At 41.1% G+C, this 16,701-nt stretch overlaps 1 protein-coding gene across 1 annotated transcript in view; it reads left to right on the forward strand.

The window, feature by feature from the left end:
* atg3 (autophagy related 3) overlaps positions 1-5,730 on the forward strand; it is a 14,422-nt gene extending 8,692 nt beyond the window's left edge. Inside the window, exons 7-12 of the mRNA XM_015395548.1 lie at positions 2,712-2,799; positions 2,871-2,905; positions 2,984-3,136; positions 3,218-3,345; positions 3,542-3,610; positions 5,512-5,730. Coding sequence (XP_015251034.1) covers positions 2,712-2,799; positions 2,871-2,905; positions 2,984-3,136; positions 3,218-3,345; positions 3,542-3,610; positions 5,512-5,593 — 555 coding nt within the window. The 3' untranslated portion in view covers positions 5,594-5,730. The remainder of the gene's footprint in view (positions 1-2,711; positions 2,800-2,870; positions 2,906-2,983; positions 3,137-3,217; positions 3,346-3,541; positions 3,611-5,511) is intronic.
* Positions 5,731-16,701: the final 10,971 nt, after the last annotated feature.

Genomic DNA, 16,701 nt, shown 5'->3' on the forward strand with positions numbered 1-16,701 from the left:
AGAAATAATATTAGAAGGCAGGATGATAATCTGGATGAACTGACTGCTTAAGTTTACATGATTAAGTTTACAGGTGGATTTTCTCACTTAAAAACATATTAAAACTACTTTATTCCCACTGATCACAGCAAATATAGTTGCCAGGTGTATTTATTACAAAGTATTATTCAAACCTGGGAGCCGGCCGTGAGACAGACACATCGCTGATGGCACAGGGCTGTGATCGCTCCTCTGAAACAGTTTATTGACGCATAAATTAACTTAAAATGCTGAACCCTGCCGGCAGAATATGTTCGCTTTTATTATCCTGCTGCCTGCAGATTGTACCAGTTCTGACGTGCGGCTGAAGCAGCTTTGCTGCTCTGGCTGCGCGGTGCAAAAGTGTGTCTGACGTACGTTGGGCGGAGCTATCCTATCGTTTCTTTGCCTTGCAGCTATATTTGCTGTCCAGCAGCAAAACTTCAATTGTTCCATCTCGAGCAGCAGCAGCACGTTGGCGGCGCGTCAAGCGCGTCAAACACTTAAACGCTCCCAACGCTGACGCTGCGTCTGCTGCTCAAAACGCGCTGCGGGACCTTTTGCTGCGCCTATACGAGCGTCAACCATTGACTTTGCATGTAAACTCGCTGCTTCTGCTGCGCCTGCTGCGTCCGGTTCACACCGATGTCGAGCGGTTGAATAACAGGAAGCACAGCGTTCATATGTTTCACCATGTTTTTCACATCAGCTGTGAGATGGGCACGCATGGAGTCACAGATTAACAGCAATGGTGATCAGTGGAAAAAAACCCCACCTAGTCTCCTTACATTCACCTCCCTCAGCCACTCTTTCATCATCTCCTCAATGAGGAGATGAGGAGTTCTGCATGGTGCATGGTGGTCTCAGAGGTCCGCAGTAACAACACACATAGGGCGCACCGCACCAAAGGGCGCGCCGCACATTTTGAGGGGGGAAAAAAGACGTTTATATGCACCTTATTGTCGTGAAAATACGGTATGTTACGTTCACACCGGACGCAGCAGGAGCAGCAAAATCTCATCTGCTGCCCTATTTTTGCTGCTTGTACCAGTTTAGTTCTAACGTGCGGCTGAAGCAGCTTTGCTTCTCTGGCTGCGCGGTGAAAAAGTGGGTCTGACGTGGAGCTACCCTGTCCTTTCTTTGCCTTGCAGCTATATTTGCTGTGATCAGTGGGAATAAAATAGTTTTAATATGTTTTTAAGTGAGAAAATCCACCTGAAAACGTAATCACTGCAGTCAGTTCATCCAGATTACCATTCTGCCTTCCAATATTATTTCTTTCGGAGCTGCTCAGACCCCCACATACCAGCGGTGCACTGTAAGTAGGAATCCCATTCAACAGCAGCCTCTGGCCTGGTCGCCTGCTCTCGGTTCGCAGCGGCGGCTAGAAGGTGGTTTCATGTACATAATCCAAACTGCAGGCACCAGGATGATAAAAGGGAACATGCTTTGTCGGCAGGTTTCAGCATTTTAAGTAAATTTAGACGTTAATAAACTGTTTCAGAGGAGTGATCACAGCGCTCTATATCATCAGCGATGTGTCTGTCTCCCTGCCAGCTCCCAGATCAGAGTCTCTGATTGGTTGATGTGGCGTGTCGAGCAGCAAATTACAATTTTTCCAGATCAAGGACGTTGCCCAGACATTCTACCCCCAGACATGGTCACGATCCCTACCAGCTCTGTTCATCCAGACATGACCCCTCCTGGTGAATTCCGCACGGACTTGCCTCTGCCTGTTGGCAATCCCCTTGATGTTAAAATCACCCCTGTGATAGCTACTCTAGATGGTGACTGTCCAGACTTACCTCAGATTGTTTCCACAGAGTTTGACCGACGTATTCTTAGGGACTGTAGTTCCATTAGGCCCCCCAGACATCTTATTTGTGAGATGAATAACCAAGCAGTAGATGAGACTGCTTTATCTGCCGTGTCGGTTAGCTCCCTGATTCAGTTTTTTCCAAGTGAACTTTCAGTTTGAGTAACAGAGTTAGAGTTAGTTAACTCTAACTAGTTAACCATAGAAGTGCGTAAGTAGTACTTTTAGGATTATAGAAACAGTGTTTACATTGCAGAGATGTAATGGGATGTAATGGGCCCCTTTGAGTCTGTGTTTAGCAAGGAGTTTGATCGAACCATAGCTCACTCATGCCGGCAAAAAGATACCTACCTATGGTCACAGGCACATAGGACGGTCTTACGTAAACATGTCACCAGGATGATTGACAATTAGAACCACTTATTTTGATGATCCCCCGGAAAAAGAAAATCCTCCGCTTTACCTTTAAGAGACTCCCGAAGTGGGGCTTTGCTTTGAAGCCACGCTGGTTGTATTTTATTATTATTTTTCTTAATAACTTTAGATAATCTGTCCCTGTCGAATGGGGGACATTTTTTCAAATTGTACGGAACAGAGACACAAGTCAAAAAAGATGTTTGCAGATCTTGATCTGCTCACCCTGCATAGTCGGAGCCTCTTTATACTCCTTGCAGCCAGTGTGAAATGTATAAAATATCAGGGTAAACAAGTTATCAGTCTGTAAAATGCAAATTAAGTAGCTGTAGTAGCACCAGAGTTTGCTTAACCCAGAGATTTATTTCAGGACCCTTCTCATTTCATTCTAAGACTGTGAGGAGAAAAAAAGAATTCTGTTATGTCTGTTCGAGTATTTAGTCAGAACTATTAATGCTTTTAGGACAAGAACATGAATGCCATGTCTACGCTGTGTTGTGATGACGATGAAGATGAGGACGAGGATGGAGGAGAAGCGGCAGATATGGAAGGTATTCAACAGTGCTTGTTGTCAGATCTCAGAATATGCCGCTTTTACTGACAGGCTTTTGAACTTTTCCAGAATATGAGGAAAGCGGCTTATTGGAGACAGATGAGGTAATTCTGAGCTTTGTTTCCTTATTTTGGTGATGAAAAACTGCACCTAGCTAACAGCAAGCTGTATCCTGCACCCAGGCCACTTTGGACACCAGCAAAATGGTGGAAACCAAAGCCAAAGTAGAAGCTGGCAGTGAGGATGCCATCCTTCAGACCAGAACCTATGACCTATACATCACCTACGATAAATACTACCAGACGCCTCGACTCTGGCTATTCGGTTATGATGAAGTATGATCATAAAAGCTCAGTGTGAGGGACGGGCCCACATAAAGGATGGTCTGATAATCTGGGTGTGCATGTGTTTCCCAGGACAGGCAGCCACTGACTGTGGAGCAGATGTACGAGGACATTAGCCAGGACCATGTGAAGAAAACGGTCACCATTGAGACACATCCCCACCTGCCTCCGCCCGCCATGTGCTCTGTACACCCCTGCAGGTGAGTTGGTTTCTAAACACACTTACCAATATGATGATGTTAATTATAGGGAATGGCACTTCTGGGTTACAATTAGGATTCAGCCTCCGTTATATTCTATACTTTTTCATTTGGCTTATTATATTAGTTTTGTCTATTATTTATCCTGCTCTCACAATTTTGATAAGATTGTTTTGTCTGTGACCTCTGTTTCCAGACATGCTGAAGTGATGAAGAAGATTATTGAAACAGTGGCCGAAGGAGGAGGAGAGCTGGGAGTTCATATGTATCCTTGAATCTTATACCATGGTTGACCAAACTAAGCTCTCCCAGTGGTTCAATGCAGGCATGTCCAAAGTTTGAGGGCTGCTGTGCTGCAGGTTTTCATTGTTTCTTTGCTTCAGTACAGCTGATTCTGATGATTGCATTCAGCAAAAGCCTGTTATCAGCCATTAATGGAAATCAGATCTGCTGAAGCAGGGAAAAAAACTCTAAAACCTGCAAGAGAGCTGCCCTCCAGGACCAACTTTGGGCATGCCTGGTCTAATTTAACCGAAATTAGTTATATTTCTGCCTTACCCAGAAATCCCACATCCTCCTTTAATGCCCCGCTCCGTTCCACACCACCTGCGCAAAGCAAAGCCTACAGCCTCTGCTGTTCTGTCTTGATCTAATCCGACTTCCTCGGAGTTCGAGGACAGCATGCGCGTCATTATTATTAAATCTATAGGAGAAAAAACATGCGGTAATTAACCTTTAATTCAATATGACATTTTTTTAAAAATCAGCATCCCGTATATGTGCAGTTTCTGCCCAAATACTTTCTTTTTGTTGTAGACTTTTGTAACAGGGATAGGGGCTAGGATCCTACAAAATTGGATTTTTATGAACTATGTTTGTTCTCTACTTCCAAGCTCAGCATCTCTTCATCCATGACTGAGACAAAAAATAAATTTTGAACTTGTCACATGTGCCCTTGGAAGTTTTGACTGGATTGGATTCAACTTTCAAGCCTCTCTGTATAAAATATTTTGATCGAGATGAGAAATCTGCTCCCTGTTATGTTGAAGTACCAATAGTTTACATTCAATAATTATATTGAACGGTCTTAGTTTTTGGGAATACAAAAGAATTATGGTCTAATCTGTTGTTACCATATTTTTATTTGACGAACCGTATCTTCTCGACGTTTTTTCCTGTTTGTTGCAATTGCGGATCTTGACCCAGCTGGCTCGGCTCTGTATTTTGAGGTGAAGGGCGGAGAAGAGAAGATGTACATGGATGGTTGAACTGCGGAAGAGTAGCGGTGGATGTGGAGCAGTTCTCATTGATTAACATGACTGCGCAAGTGTTCCGAGCCGAGCACTGATAGAGGATGTGGAATCTGGGTTTTTTTTTTTTTTTTTAGTATGTAACACCTTTTGGTTGTCAGCAGTTCTCAAAATCATGCACTTTTGATAACTAGCTAAAAAAGATATGTATTATAAAGTATCATTTTTTTTCCTGATTTCCCAGAGAAAGCCTCCTCTGGGTTGAAAAGAACATGGCAGCTAAATACAAAGAATGCTAGAAAAATAAGTAAGCCTTTCTACAATAGGTTCATTTGCGATACTATTTTACGCCTACTTTATCTCTTTCAAAAGGGTAATCTGCACTTGAAATAAGGCCATGGAGAGGAATTTTTTTCTATTTAAGTTCAAACAATTGTCTTCCATTAGCAGATTCTTTTACTAACTTAAGTGCAAATACATGTATTTAAGACTTTTTCCTTTTTTTGTTCCATTTTTGCAAGATAAAAACAAAAAAGCTTGTCTCAACAAAGTATGACTTTTTTAAAAACTTTTGACCATTCCAGAAACATGTCAGCCCAGTACCAAATACCAAGGATAGAGGCTTAAGGATGATAATTAGGATGTGTTTTGGAATATCTTGAATGATGTTCCATTAAAAAAGCCATGCAACATAGCAAACGCATTACGACACATTCCTTTAAGAAAACTAAGAAACTCATAAAAGATGGTTATTTAAAGTCAAGTGATGCTAAATTTTCAACAGAGTCTTAAACTTGCATAGTTAAACAAGTCCTGTATGTTGCTGTTGGTAGGTAATTGTGGTGGGTATTTTTAGACATGGTTAAGCTTGATATGCTTTCATCTTTGACCCCTTTTCCTTAACTAAGGCTTTCAGGTACCTTCTGATTTTCCTAAAGTTTGTCCAGGCTGTCATTCCAACAATAGAATATGACTACACAAGACATTTTACAATGTAGTTCCATCTATGCAGAAGGACTTCAGCTAACACACCATATCTGCTCAAGTATACAACTTGTTTATCTTACATTGATTCTTTGTTGATGCCATCAGATAAGTCTTTTATTGTGTCAGCCGCTTGTTTTTTGTGAAAGCTCAAAATATCACTTACCCGGTGATATATTCTTTAAATGACACAGAACTGCTGCATTCTGACAACTTGTACTCGTTCCTCATTGCTTCAGATATACAAATCAGGTTTTAATGAAAAGATGAATAAATAAATTCAGCTGAATAAATCATTTGGTGTTTTATTGAATGTTCAACCTTTCTTTCACTTGGGGTTTCGTTTCGCCAATCCTTAAAGGCACACTGCGGACTTTGTGCCCTAAAGAGTTAAAGCATGTGAGTTATTTTAAATTATTCATCAGGCCAATGTACAGCGCTTGACACTATCAATGCTACAAGCAGGGCTCCCCTCTTGAGATAACGACTGTAAGTTGAGATATGACTAGGGATGCCAACTCCCTGAAAGAAAAAGGGACACCTCGTGTGTGCCAGTAGACCCGATAGCCTTAGCGTGGTAATTTTTTTCCAGCCCCCCTTTGTGTGTGAAATATTTTTTTTTAACCATTTTACTCAAATCTGCATTGAAATAGATGCATGTTTGTGAGTGTCATGAACACATGGAAATCAAATTATTATCCAGAAATTCACTTTAATACAAAAATAACAAACTTTGCTGAATAAAAATAAGTATCTTAAACATAGGCCTGTCCTGCTTAACTTGAAACTGTTAAAAAGGAATATAAAAGTAAATGGTGCACATTTTTGGTGCAACATCAAACTTGTGCAAACTTGTAAACACATTTGTCCCTTTAATGCAATGACTGTAGGCTATAGTTGTTAAAAAAAAAAATCATTAGCTCAGTGCCACATTATGTGGTGATAGCCTACTTTTTCCACTTGTATTTCCTCTGAGCTCATGCAGCAGTGAGAAGTTGTTTGTCTTTGACTGCTGCAGAGTACAACTCTGAGCAAGATAGTTTATAATTGAGGCTAACAATGAGCTCAGCTTTAATTACTTCAGTGGAACATTTGTTCTGCACATCACTCCATTTGTTCTTCATTAAGGAGAAAATCCTCTCCACAAAATCAGTGGAAGATGGGATGCTGAGGACAAAGGACACAGAAGCTTGGATGTTGGGAAGGTCAACTGCCTGAAGAACCTCTACACATGTCTCTGCTGTTCCTTTGGACTGCCAGGATTCCTTTTCCTGGCGCATCAGCATTTAAATTCCACCATTCCTCCCCCATACTGCTTTGTTGTTTCCTACTATCTTCTCTGTTAGCAACACTTGGCTCGGCCAATGCGATGAGGGTATTCTGGATCGTAACATATATGTTGTCAGCTCACTGGTCACAACGCAGGACAGGGCCCAAGAAAAAGTTTACCGTAAGTTTTGTATCTAACGTGCTCTTGTTCTTCATTTTCCATTAGCTTTTTACTGATAATTAATTTTTACTCTACGGAAACTCCTTATTTTAAGGTATGGTTGATTACCCTAGATATGACAGACCACACCGACCAAGTCATGTGACCTGGAAGAACTTATTGGTATACGGCTGGGACGTGCAGAGGGGGGTGCTGCGGGCAATTGAGCACCTACCGCTGTGCCCCTTGATTCCCAAAGTGCCATTTTGCCTGTGTTTTTTTTCTTGATTTTTGTTGTTTGTGTGTTTGTATCTTTGTGTTTGCATGCCCAAAATAATAACTTAGATCTACCGTGCATGGGTAAACATGGCTTGTCACATGATCATCACAATTTGCCCTCGCTCACTCTGCCTTCACTGCACTGATGTGCCCTTCTGCTAATAGCTAAGCGCTGCTTCAGACAAGCACTACGACTGCCAATTCCAGAAAAAGTAAACAACTGGTTAACTAGGTTCTGCAGCGGTGTTAGTTTGCGCATGGTGTTTTGTTGCAAGATGAGTAGACTAACCAAGTAAAGTTAGCAATGAGCATCCTCTGTGCTGTCCAAATTTGCGACATCTAAGAAGTTATAGCTGCTTGTCAGCGGCGCATAAAGTGGGTGTGTATGGCAGGCCTGCCATAGATAGTACACTATAGTACGCCGGCCCGACCAAACTGGAAGGGGTGCAGATGCAAACGTGGTAAAATAATTTATATTACAGTTGGTCCATCCCTGCCACTAGCTGGTTGACCACACATGCAAAGCATGTTATGGGGAAGAAGTAGCCTACTTCAGATTTTTACTGTCTGTTTCTCCGGCCATGAGCAAAGCATTAGAGACATATGATATGTTACTGTCAAGCTGTTGTGTCCTATTTTATTTCACTAAAACTATGCATTATGCATATTCACATTTTTTTTTACCGTTGCAGTAAAAACACAACAATAATGGTAGGATCTGAGTTTTCTAAACCTGTTATTTATTTACACAAAAATTAAATAGGCCCATAGAGGCTAATATCCACACAAATCATATAACTTTTATACCCTTGATGTCATGCCCAAAGTCAATAGTAAAACTAAATAAAAGCAAAAAGTCAATATTTATTCAATGAATAATTTTTCAATGATATATTACTCTACATCATTTAACTGATTTTAACTTTATAGCACTAGGAAAAATAAAGGGGAAATTATTAATGAATTTAATTTGTGGCTATACAGTACATCTTTTGAAAAGGTATGAAATGTAAATTTGTGTGTGTTTTATGTGCGTCGGATTGTAGTTTAAGTATCATGGTTTATCTTGTAGAGATGCCTCGTAAGGAGAGGAGGTTAAGACCGAAACAAAAGGAGCTGTGTGAGGCTGTGAAAGGTAGTGGATCATTCACCAGTTGGATGACAAAAAGAACAAGTCATTGACATTTTTAAGAGCATGGGCAACAGGAAGTTGATGTCATAATTGCAAAAGAGAAAAATGCCACTGTGATGGTTACAAAATAACTCGGGCAGAGACAGAGACAGAGAATTACAGACCTACAGATCTCAACAAGTAGTCTCTTCCAAACTATCAGCAGTGTGGCAGGTCAGTCACAGTGAGCCATTTTTAATGTTAGTTTTCCTTGCATCTTACATGAACACAAGATGCAAGGATAACTAACCTTGGGGGGTGTTGTCGGCCCTGTGGCCGGCTGGCTTGTGGGCCCTGCCGCCGGTCCCTGGCCCCCCGGCTATGGTGGTGCGACTGGTGGGGCCCTCCTCTCCGGTGGGGCTCTTGGGGAACGGGGGTGCCTATTGGAGTGGGGGAGCTGACTCCCTGGGAGTGCAGTAAGCACCCCAGTCCTTTGCTCCCCATCCCTGGATTCTTCCCTCTGCCACCTCCATCACACTGCCACACATGTAGGTTTTTGGGGAGGGGGGCGTAACTGGAGGGCCCCATCTTGTGAGGATGTCCCCCACCCCAATTTTATTTTGCATTTGAGACACTTCCATCTATAACATTTTCACGACACACATCTATGTAGTGCATTGTCTTGGAGGGGTGGGGGTCAAGTGCACCCGAGGTGGCTTATTTCATGGGCCTCACCACGGCCGGCTCCCCCCACCCCCTGCAGGGTTCTGGGTTGTCAATTGGGGGGTGCGCTGGCACCGTCTTTCTTCCGGAGGGGGGATGGACTGTGCTGGACACCCCCTTTTGGTACGCCCAGTTTTAATTACACTTGAGAGCAACATGCAACAACACCACATTCGAACAGGCGCAGGGAGGATCGGGGTCTTATTACACCCCTGTTCCCCGGCTGCCACCCGGTGTCTGGGGCCTGGAGGAAGAGTAAGCTACCTGGTCCGTGATCTTGGCGGGGCTGCTGCAGCACCTTGTTGGCCTGCCAGTGCAGGGGGTGTCACTTCTGGTGACAGGAGGTTGGGGGGGTGAAGTGGCTGGGTGAATTAGTTAGGGGGGTGGGGGGGCTGTGTTTGGGTGGCCTGTGTGGGGCATGAGGGCCCTTACTTTTGCAGGGGTTGGTCTGGTGCGGGGTGTGGTGTTGTCGCAGCTCCCCTTCCCCTTCCACCCATCCAGATTTTAGGTTCACTTATTGGGTCATCTGATAATCCCGGGACCAACCACCGGTGCCGCCGGGTCTTTAGTCCTGGTTTTATTGGATGTGAGTGTTGATGTCTGAATGTCCGTCCGCGTTTTTTTTTTTTCTCAACAGTCTTTGTGGTGTGAGTGGGGGCACTAGGGTGGGAAGGCGTGATTGAGACAGTGAATTTTTCTTTTCTTTTTTTTTTCTCTCTTCTTTCCAAGGTTGGGGTCTGAACGGCTCCCTCTCCCAAGCACATCTCAAGTCCCCGCCAAGTGCAGAGCCCATTCCCCCCATCCTGCTCTACCTCCACTGCTTGGCGCCTAGGCTCGCCGGTGCACTGGTGGAGCTCAGGATTTGGGGGTGGATGCCCGGGTGGCTACTCGCTCATTCCTGGCGGCTTCTCTGCGGGGCACGGCCAGCCGGGGCCCGGCTGGGGCTCCTGCCGGGGGTTGGGGCACCCCTGGGGCCTCGGATCCCTGGGGCCCAGGGCCAGATTCACTTCGGGCAGGCTGGCTGGTGGCGGAGCCCGCAGACTCATCCCCACGACTCCCGGGGGCTCCGGCATTGCGGTGGCTGGGGGACTTCCTAGGGGCTGTCTCTCCTCCTCCCTTGGTGGGGTCAGATTTCCTGGGTTAGCCCCTCCTTGGTGCCTTTGCTCTTGGGGTCCGTTTGGGCATCTGGGGCTTTGGGTCTCCCGGCTCTCCACAACCACTATTGAGCATTTTTCCTTTGGATGAACTTTACATGCACAAGTGCACACTCACAAACAACTACAGGTGCTTGGTTCCAGGTACTTAGAGATTCACTTCCATACAGAAAGCCCACATTCTCATCTTCAGGTAACACAGAATACATGTCAGATTAAATAATACTACTTATACTTCAGCGATGGTATCTAGGTGTTACTTTATTGTATATCTTGTACCATGTCTGTTAGTTGTGCTGTTCTTTTTACATCTCTTTGCAGGTGATGAAGCAGACTGAAAATGTTTTATCATTATCTCCCTTTTATCTCCTCTTTCTTTCATATTTTCTCCTCTTTTTCTGTTTTTCCTTTCCTGTTCTACTTACATTGCAGTGTCCATAAAATCTGTAAGACTCCCTGCATAATTGTAATAAAGCAATTTATATGCATGAAACAAGCGGAACACTATGGCAATAGCCCTACTGCTCCACTTGTAAAATCAGTTGGGCTCTTTTTGGGATCAAGACCATTATTCTTACTGCCACATTGCCAGACAGGACACTGTTAAAACAAAACAAAAAAATAATTAAATGTAAAAGGAGTTTTTTGGGACCCCCCAAGAACCCTAAGCAACTGCCTATGTTTGGCTAATGGTAAGACCACCCCTGGGTATGAGTACCTCTGGTTGGGAATCACTGCCTTACGTGAAAACCGTGCACAGTAAGAGAATTTTTAAAAGAGGAGTGAACCCCCACTTTGTCACCCCAGCAGTGGGTGAACAGAGTAGATTTGACCCAGCATCTCTGCATTTGCTCTTGAATAGAGCTATGGCGCTGTAAAGTTATTTCTCTTACGCTGACTGGTCTCACTTGATGAAACTCATAGTGGCTACAGCTCCATCACCAGGCGGAACCTTGACAAACAGCCATAATCATCATACAAATTTCCCCCCTTGCAAACTGAATTACATTAGGGGCCATTTTGGTATTTGGATTACATTTCCTTTTAGAGTTTATAGTAAATTGCTTTAACAGTCTGACAGAAAACATCAGTTAATATAATTAACATTTAAAGATTTGATTACTTTGAACATTAACCAGGGGAGAGGGCATAAGCAGTCCCCCACTACCTAAAATTATGCAGTTGAGATTCCCACATTTGGGGAATTTGCAAAGGCTCTTTGTGAACACAGAGGCGGCTGGTGGAGTTTTCTCCTGGGGGGGCTATAACTTCAAAAAAGATGTATACCAAAAACAAACATTTTTTAAATTATCACACCAGTATATTCATATGGATGCCAACAACAAAAAACATTATAAAAACACTTTACAGGACAAAACAACATTTTATGTTCAGGTTTAATTTAGTTTTTTTTTTTAATGCACATACATTTTAACCTTCTGAGGCTTTGTGACAGCTGTGTTTTGCATGGTCCAATATGGTGTCAGAAGCCTAAAAACAATAAAATAAACAAAAAAAACTGCACCAGTTTAATAATGGAGAAGCTATTTGTCAGCTTCGTTTTTTTTTTTATATATAAAAACTATTCATTTTCTGAGGATGTGTTTTTTTAAGACCAGGTATGCATATTAACAAACATATAAAAAAAAGTACACTATATTATATTATGTAAATCCCAGATTGTTAATTCTTCTTTGCCCTTTCTATGTGCTTTAAATCAGCCCTACCATGCTGGGTCAAATCCTGACGTTTGAAAAAGGAGGTAGCGAAAGCAGAATAAAGTGTTAGCCTCGATGTATGCAGTCACCCAAGCCCTGTAGCCAAAACAGGTCCTGGAAAAAGTGCTGTCTCCATCTGCCTTTTGGACTGCTGATTCTTTTGATATTGTGTGGCGACAGTCCCTGTCACATTTGACAGTGTGAGCCATAGCCTTTTAAAAACAGTACACAAGCTTTATGTACATTATTCAATGTAGTACTGAAGTTTCTGTAAATGGAAAGCTTACCAGTCGCTCGGGTGTTTGAGGCTGGAATCTCTGGTTTACAAATTCACCTCCTTCCATGCCCAGAGAAGGAGGTAGGATACAGCCAGTAGGCTGACAACAAGATGTGTCCCATAGTGTGCTAGATGCTGCAGTCCCGGAGAACATGCAGGAGTCCAAATTCAGGTCAGGCAAACAGATCAGAAAAAGAACAGGCAGGCTCAGAGGTGCAGGAGTTCGAAGTAGTGTTGCACCGATACCGATACCAGTATTGGACGGGGCCCCGATACTGCCCTAAAATGGTGGTATCGGTATCGGCGAGTACCAAAAAATAGGGCAAAGATACCATTTTGAGAGCCATAAGTTTATTCAACTATTGTCACCCACTCCTGGTAGGCAATAAAAACTTTTTATTTTTATTATCCAGTAGAACTTTTTATTAAAAAGTTCTACTGGATTCACTTTGTATTAGATTTTTATCTGCTTCACAAAGGTAGGCAGCAGCTTGACAAAGCCATGATGGCAATTATTTAACATTATTATGGTATCGGCCGATACTGCACAGCCAGGTATCGGTATCAGGGCCAAAAAATGGCATCGGCGCAACACTAGTTCAAAGTCAGGTCAGGCAAACAGATCGAAACATGAGCAGGCAGGCTCAGTGGTTGAGCTGCAGAACAGGTCAGGATCAAGCAATCAGAAACACCAGGGTAATGCTAAAAACACTCTCACCACTGACACAAGAGAACAAGACTAATCTCGCCTTGAAGACTGGATGCAGGCACCTTAAATAGAGGCAGGAGCCAACCATGCAGTGTTAGACTTGTAAATGGAATGAGTAAATAAGCTAGTCATCAGCACCAAGATTATTACAGGAGCAGCGTAAAAGATGGTACACATCAATTTACAAGTACAAAAAAAGGATGTGAATGCTTCATCCCTCCAAATGACAAAGGCAAACCACCTAAGCATCTTAGAGAATCACCTACGAGTTTGCTGCTGCTGTTAAAAAAATCACTTTTTAAATCATCACACATATCTAAAAACAAAGGTGCAATATATTCAAAGAAGACAATTATTACACTAAATGGCTGCAGTGATTTACAAGTTCACTTTGCATCCCAAAGACAGCCATGAAATGAAATAGAACATAGAGTGGGAGTGTTCTGTTTTGCTTAAAACATAATGCAGGAGCATTGTTTTGCGTTGGGTGTTCTATTAGACATGTACTACACAAACTGGCAGCAGTTTGTGTAGTACATGCCATGAAATTAAATATAACGTTGCGATTACATATATATATATATATATATATATATATNTATATATATATATATATATATATATATATATATATATATATATATATATATATATATATATATATATATATATATATATATTCTCTAAATAGATTGGTTATTTTCCAACCAATTTGTTGTTCTACTCTAAATAGTGAGTAATCTCGATGTAATGCAAAAAAGAAGAAAGTATTTTAAAGTTAAACAAAATTGATTCCAATTAAGTATAACAGAACAACTAATAATGAACAAATCATACAAACCACCCGAAGAAGGGAGGGAACCCCCTTTGGTTTCACCCCCTTATATACTAAAACCACTTACCCGCCACTACTTAGGCTCCAACTGTCTCCTTATTAATTACTCACACATCATGCTGCAAGTCCTAAGGTCACTCCCAGCCACCAGTCAGCACCATGGTCAGCTCCAGAAGCTGCCACTAATTATCTCCAAGTCATTTTTAACTGTTTCTCTGCCTTAATATACCGGCCTCACTTGTTAAGGTATCACTGATAAATTTAAAAGCGAAGGTTGTTGGTTCAATACCCCCACCTTGGCTTTTTAAAGTTACTATACTTCTTAATCAGTATTGTGACCAATATGTATTGGTTTGCCCTTTTACAAATCTAGATTGAGTAAAAACACTAACAAATTAAATTGGTTGTTTTAGCCAAAAGCTTGGTTTGACACCTAACTTCCCACCAGATATAAACCAGAAACTATGAAAAAAGTATTATTTTTGCTAAAATAATATATAAATATAAATAACACCTTTCACCTTTTGCTGGAGCCTATGTCACTAAAATGATAGAAAAACAGTGTACAAAGATTGTCCTCTTCTAAGTTTAAACACAGAGCAACCTTTCGAAAGATTTATCATTCATACCAAGCATGATCAGTTTTAAAGAAACAAAAAAAAAAACAAACAAGAAAAGCAGTTGCAATAAAATCACAGGTTATATATTATATTTATATATATTATATTGCTAATTAACCAAGAGATACAGTCTTTGTAATGTCTAATATTAAAAGGAGAATTTATCTGCAGCCCAAATGACCGTGCTATTTTCAAATATCCATTACTGTAAAAATGTACATAGCTGTATATTGATTATTTATTCTCTGGGTGCACAATATTTTTATTGTTAAAACACTTTACAGTAGAGCAATTTTATTTTCTTATTCATTAATTTTTTTAACTATTCACTTTTATGTTGTTATTATATACTTTTCTAAGGTCCACATTTTTCTTCTGCTGTAAGCACCAGAAGTTCCTCATTGTGAGACGATAAAGGGATTTTCTATTCTAACTATAGTTGCCTCTCCACCAGTAGGTGGACTTGTTCAGAAGAAACTTCAAGAAATGTGCGGTTTGTTGAAGCAATTAGCCCACATTGTTCAATACCTCATGAGGCCCCATCTCTCCATTACTACTTACTGTCTTTTTAATATAAAATATATCAAAAACATCCCACATCTCAGTGTGGTATCAAAAATTATGATAACTCTTGTTGTTCCCCTCCACAGAAGCCTTTATAAAAGGCAAACGTTTTCTACGATTTGAAGAGTCACAATAGTGCATATCCTGAAAACTAAGTCTGTAGACATTCACCATCATATTCATTTGACTCATTTGACTCACACTGGAGCTACCTCAAAATTGTGGGTGTAGTTTCGGTAATGAATATACTCTCCCATCCTTTGATAAGCTTACCAAATACCTTTGGTAAAAATGTTACAATCTTGATATAATATGATGAAAAAATCATTAAAGTGAATCTGCAGACCACATGCATAGAGGGAGCAGAGCACTGGAGAAAACTATTATGACAACTCAATTGACAACAATGGACAACATTTTAATGACCAATGACACCCCAACTCTCTTCAGGAACATTAACACTGGTGAATGGATACAATATTTAAACTTAAGCTTAATTTATGCCAGACCTAACATTTGCATCAGGACAGCATTAAAAGAGAAATAGTTTTTTTTAACATTGAACATTACAAAGTCCCCACATCAAAAGATTAGGATAACCCTGAAAACAAATAAGTCTCTGTATACATTCACCATCATACCACTTGACTCACGGTGGACCTACCTTAACATTGTGGAACCTATTTGTAGTTTCAGTAATGTGTATAAGCTTACTAAAAAACATTACCAGTGAAGAGATTTTTGTACCTCTTCTTCACCCTTATCTGTTGGATATCGAACAAGGAAGACATGATACCAATTAAATTAAATTCAAATCAGTTTATCTATATAGCGCCATTTCACAACATGTCATCTCAAGGCACTTTACAATTTAGCCAGCTCAGGATAACATGACACACTCTAACTATAAGGTTTATCAAAGAGGAAGTTTTTAGGCCTTTTTAAACCAAAACACATTTGCTTTAAGAGTTTGGGAGGTCGATTGATCAGCTGATTCCGAATAAGTGCAGAGATATACAAGATTAAAAAAAAGAAAAAATACTTGTTAGGCTGGATTCGAACGTAGACTCTTATGATCTGTAGCGAGAAGCATTATCTGCATTATCATCACTGAGGGAGGGTTCGAATGAAGTTCCATCACAGAAACTACAGTGGAGCAACTCATTAAATACTGCGAGTGGAAAAGCTAAAATACATGCCACAAGTGAGGATTGAACTCACAACTTTCAGATTATGATAGTTCATTCTGCCTATTACGCCTAAACCGGAGAAAGTAGGCTGTGTAAGGGAAGGGGAAGAAGGGAAGAAAGGGGAAGAAGAAAGAGGGAAAATTTGATCCCAGCACTTGCAATATGTTCTAATGAATCCGTTTCCCGTAGTCAAAGTTTTTAGTTGTTTCACATAGTTAATTGTGTTCAAGCTTAAAACCATTTGTAAATGCAATTTTGTGGAAATAATGTCATACCGAATGTTACAACAGTTTGTATTGGCTAAAGCTTTATTGATTACCAGCTTTTTTTTTCATGGTTCAGTGATATATCAGAGTAAACATTCACATTGTACTGTAACCTATATGCTTGATAAAGTACATTTATATAATTTAATCAGTGCTTATTTCAGTGTAGAGTGGTTTTGTTGTGTTTTTGGGTGGGAGAATCTGCCTGGGGGCTTGGTTGGTGCCGTCGGATCGTCCATATCGGCCT

This window comes from Cyprinodon variegatus, unplaced genomic scaffold (assembly GCF_000732505.1).
Source record: "Cyprinodon variegatus isolate N-32 unplaced genomic scaffold, C_variegatus-1.0 Scaffold745, whole genome shotgun sequence".
In the NCBI taxonomy this organism is placed as follows: domain Eukaryota; kingdom Metazoa; phylum Chordata; class Actinopteri; order Cyprinodontiformes; family Cyprinodontidae; genus Cyprinodon; species Cyprinodon variegatus.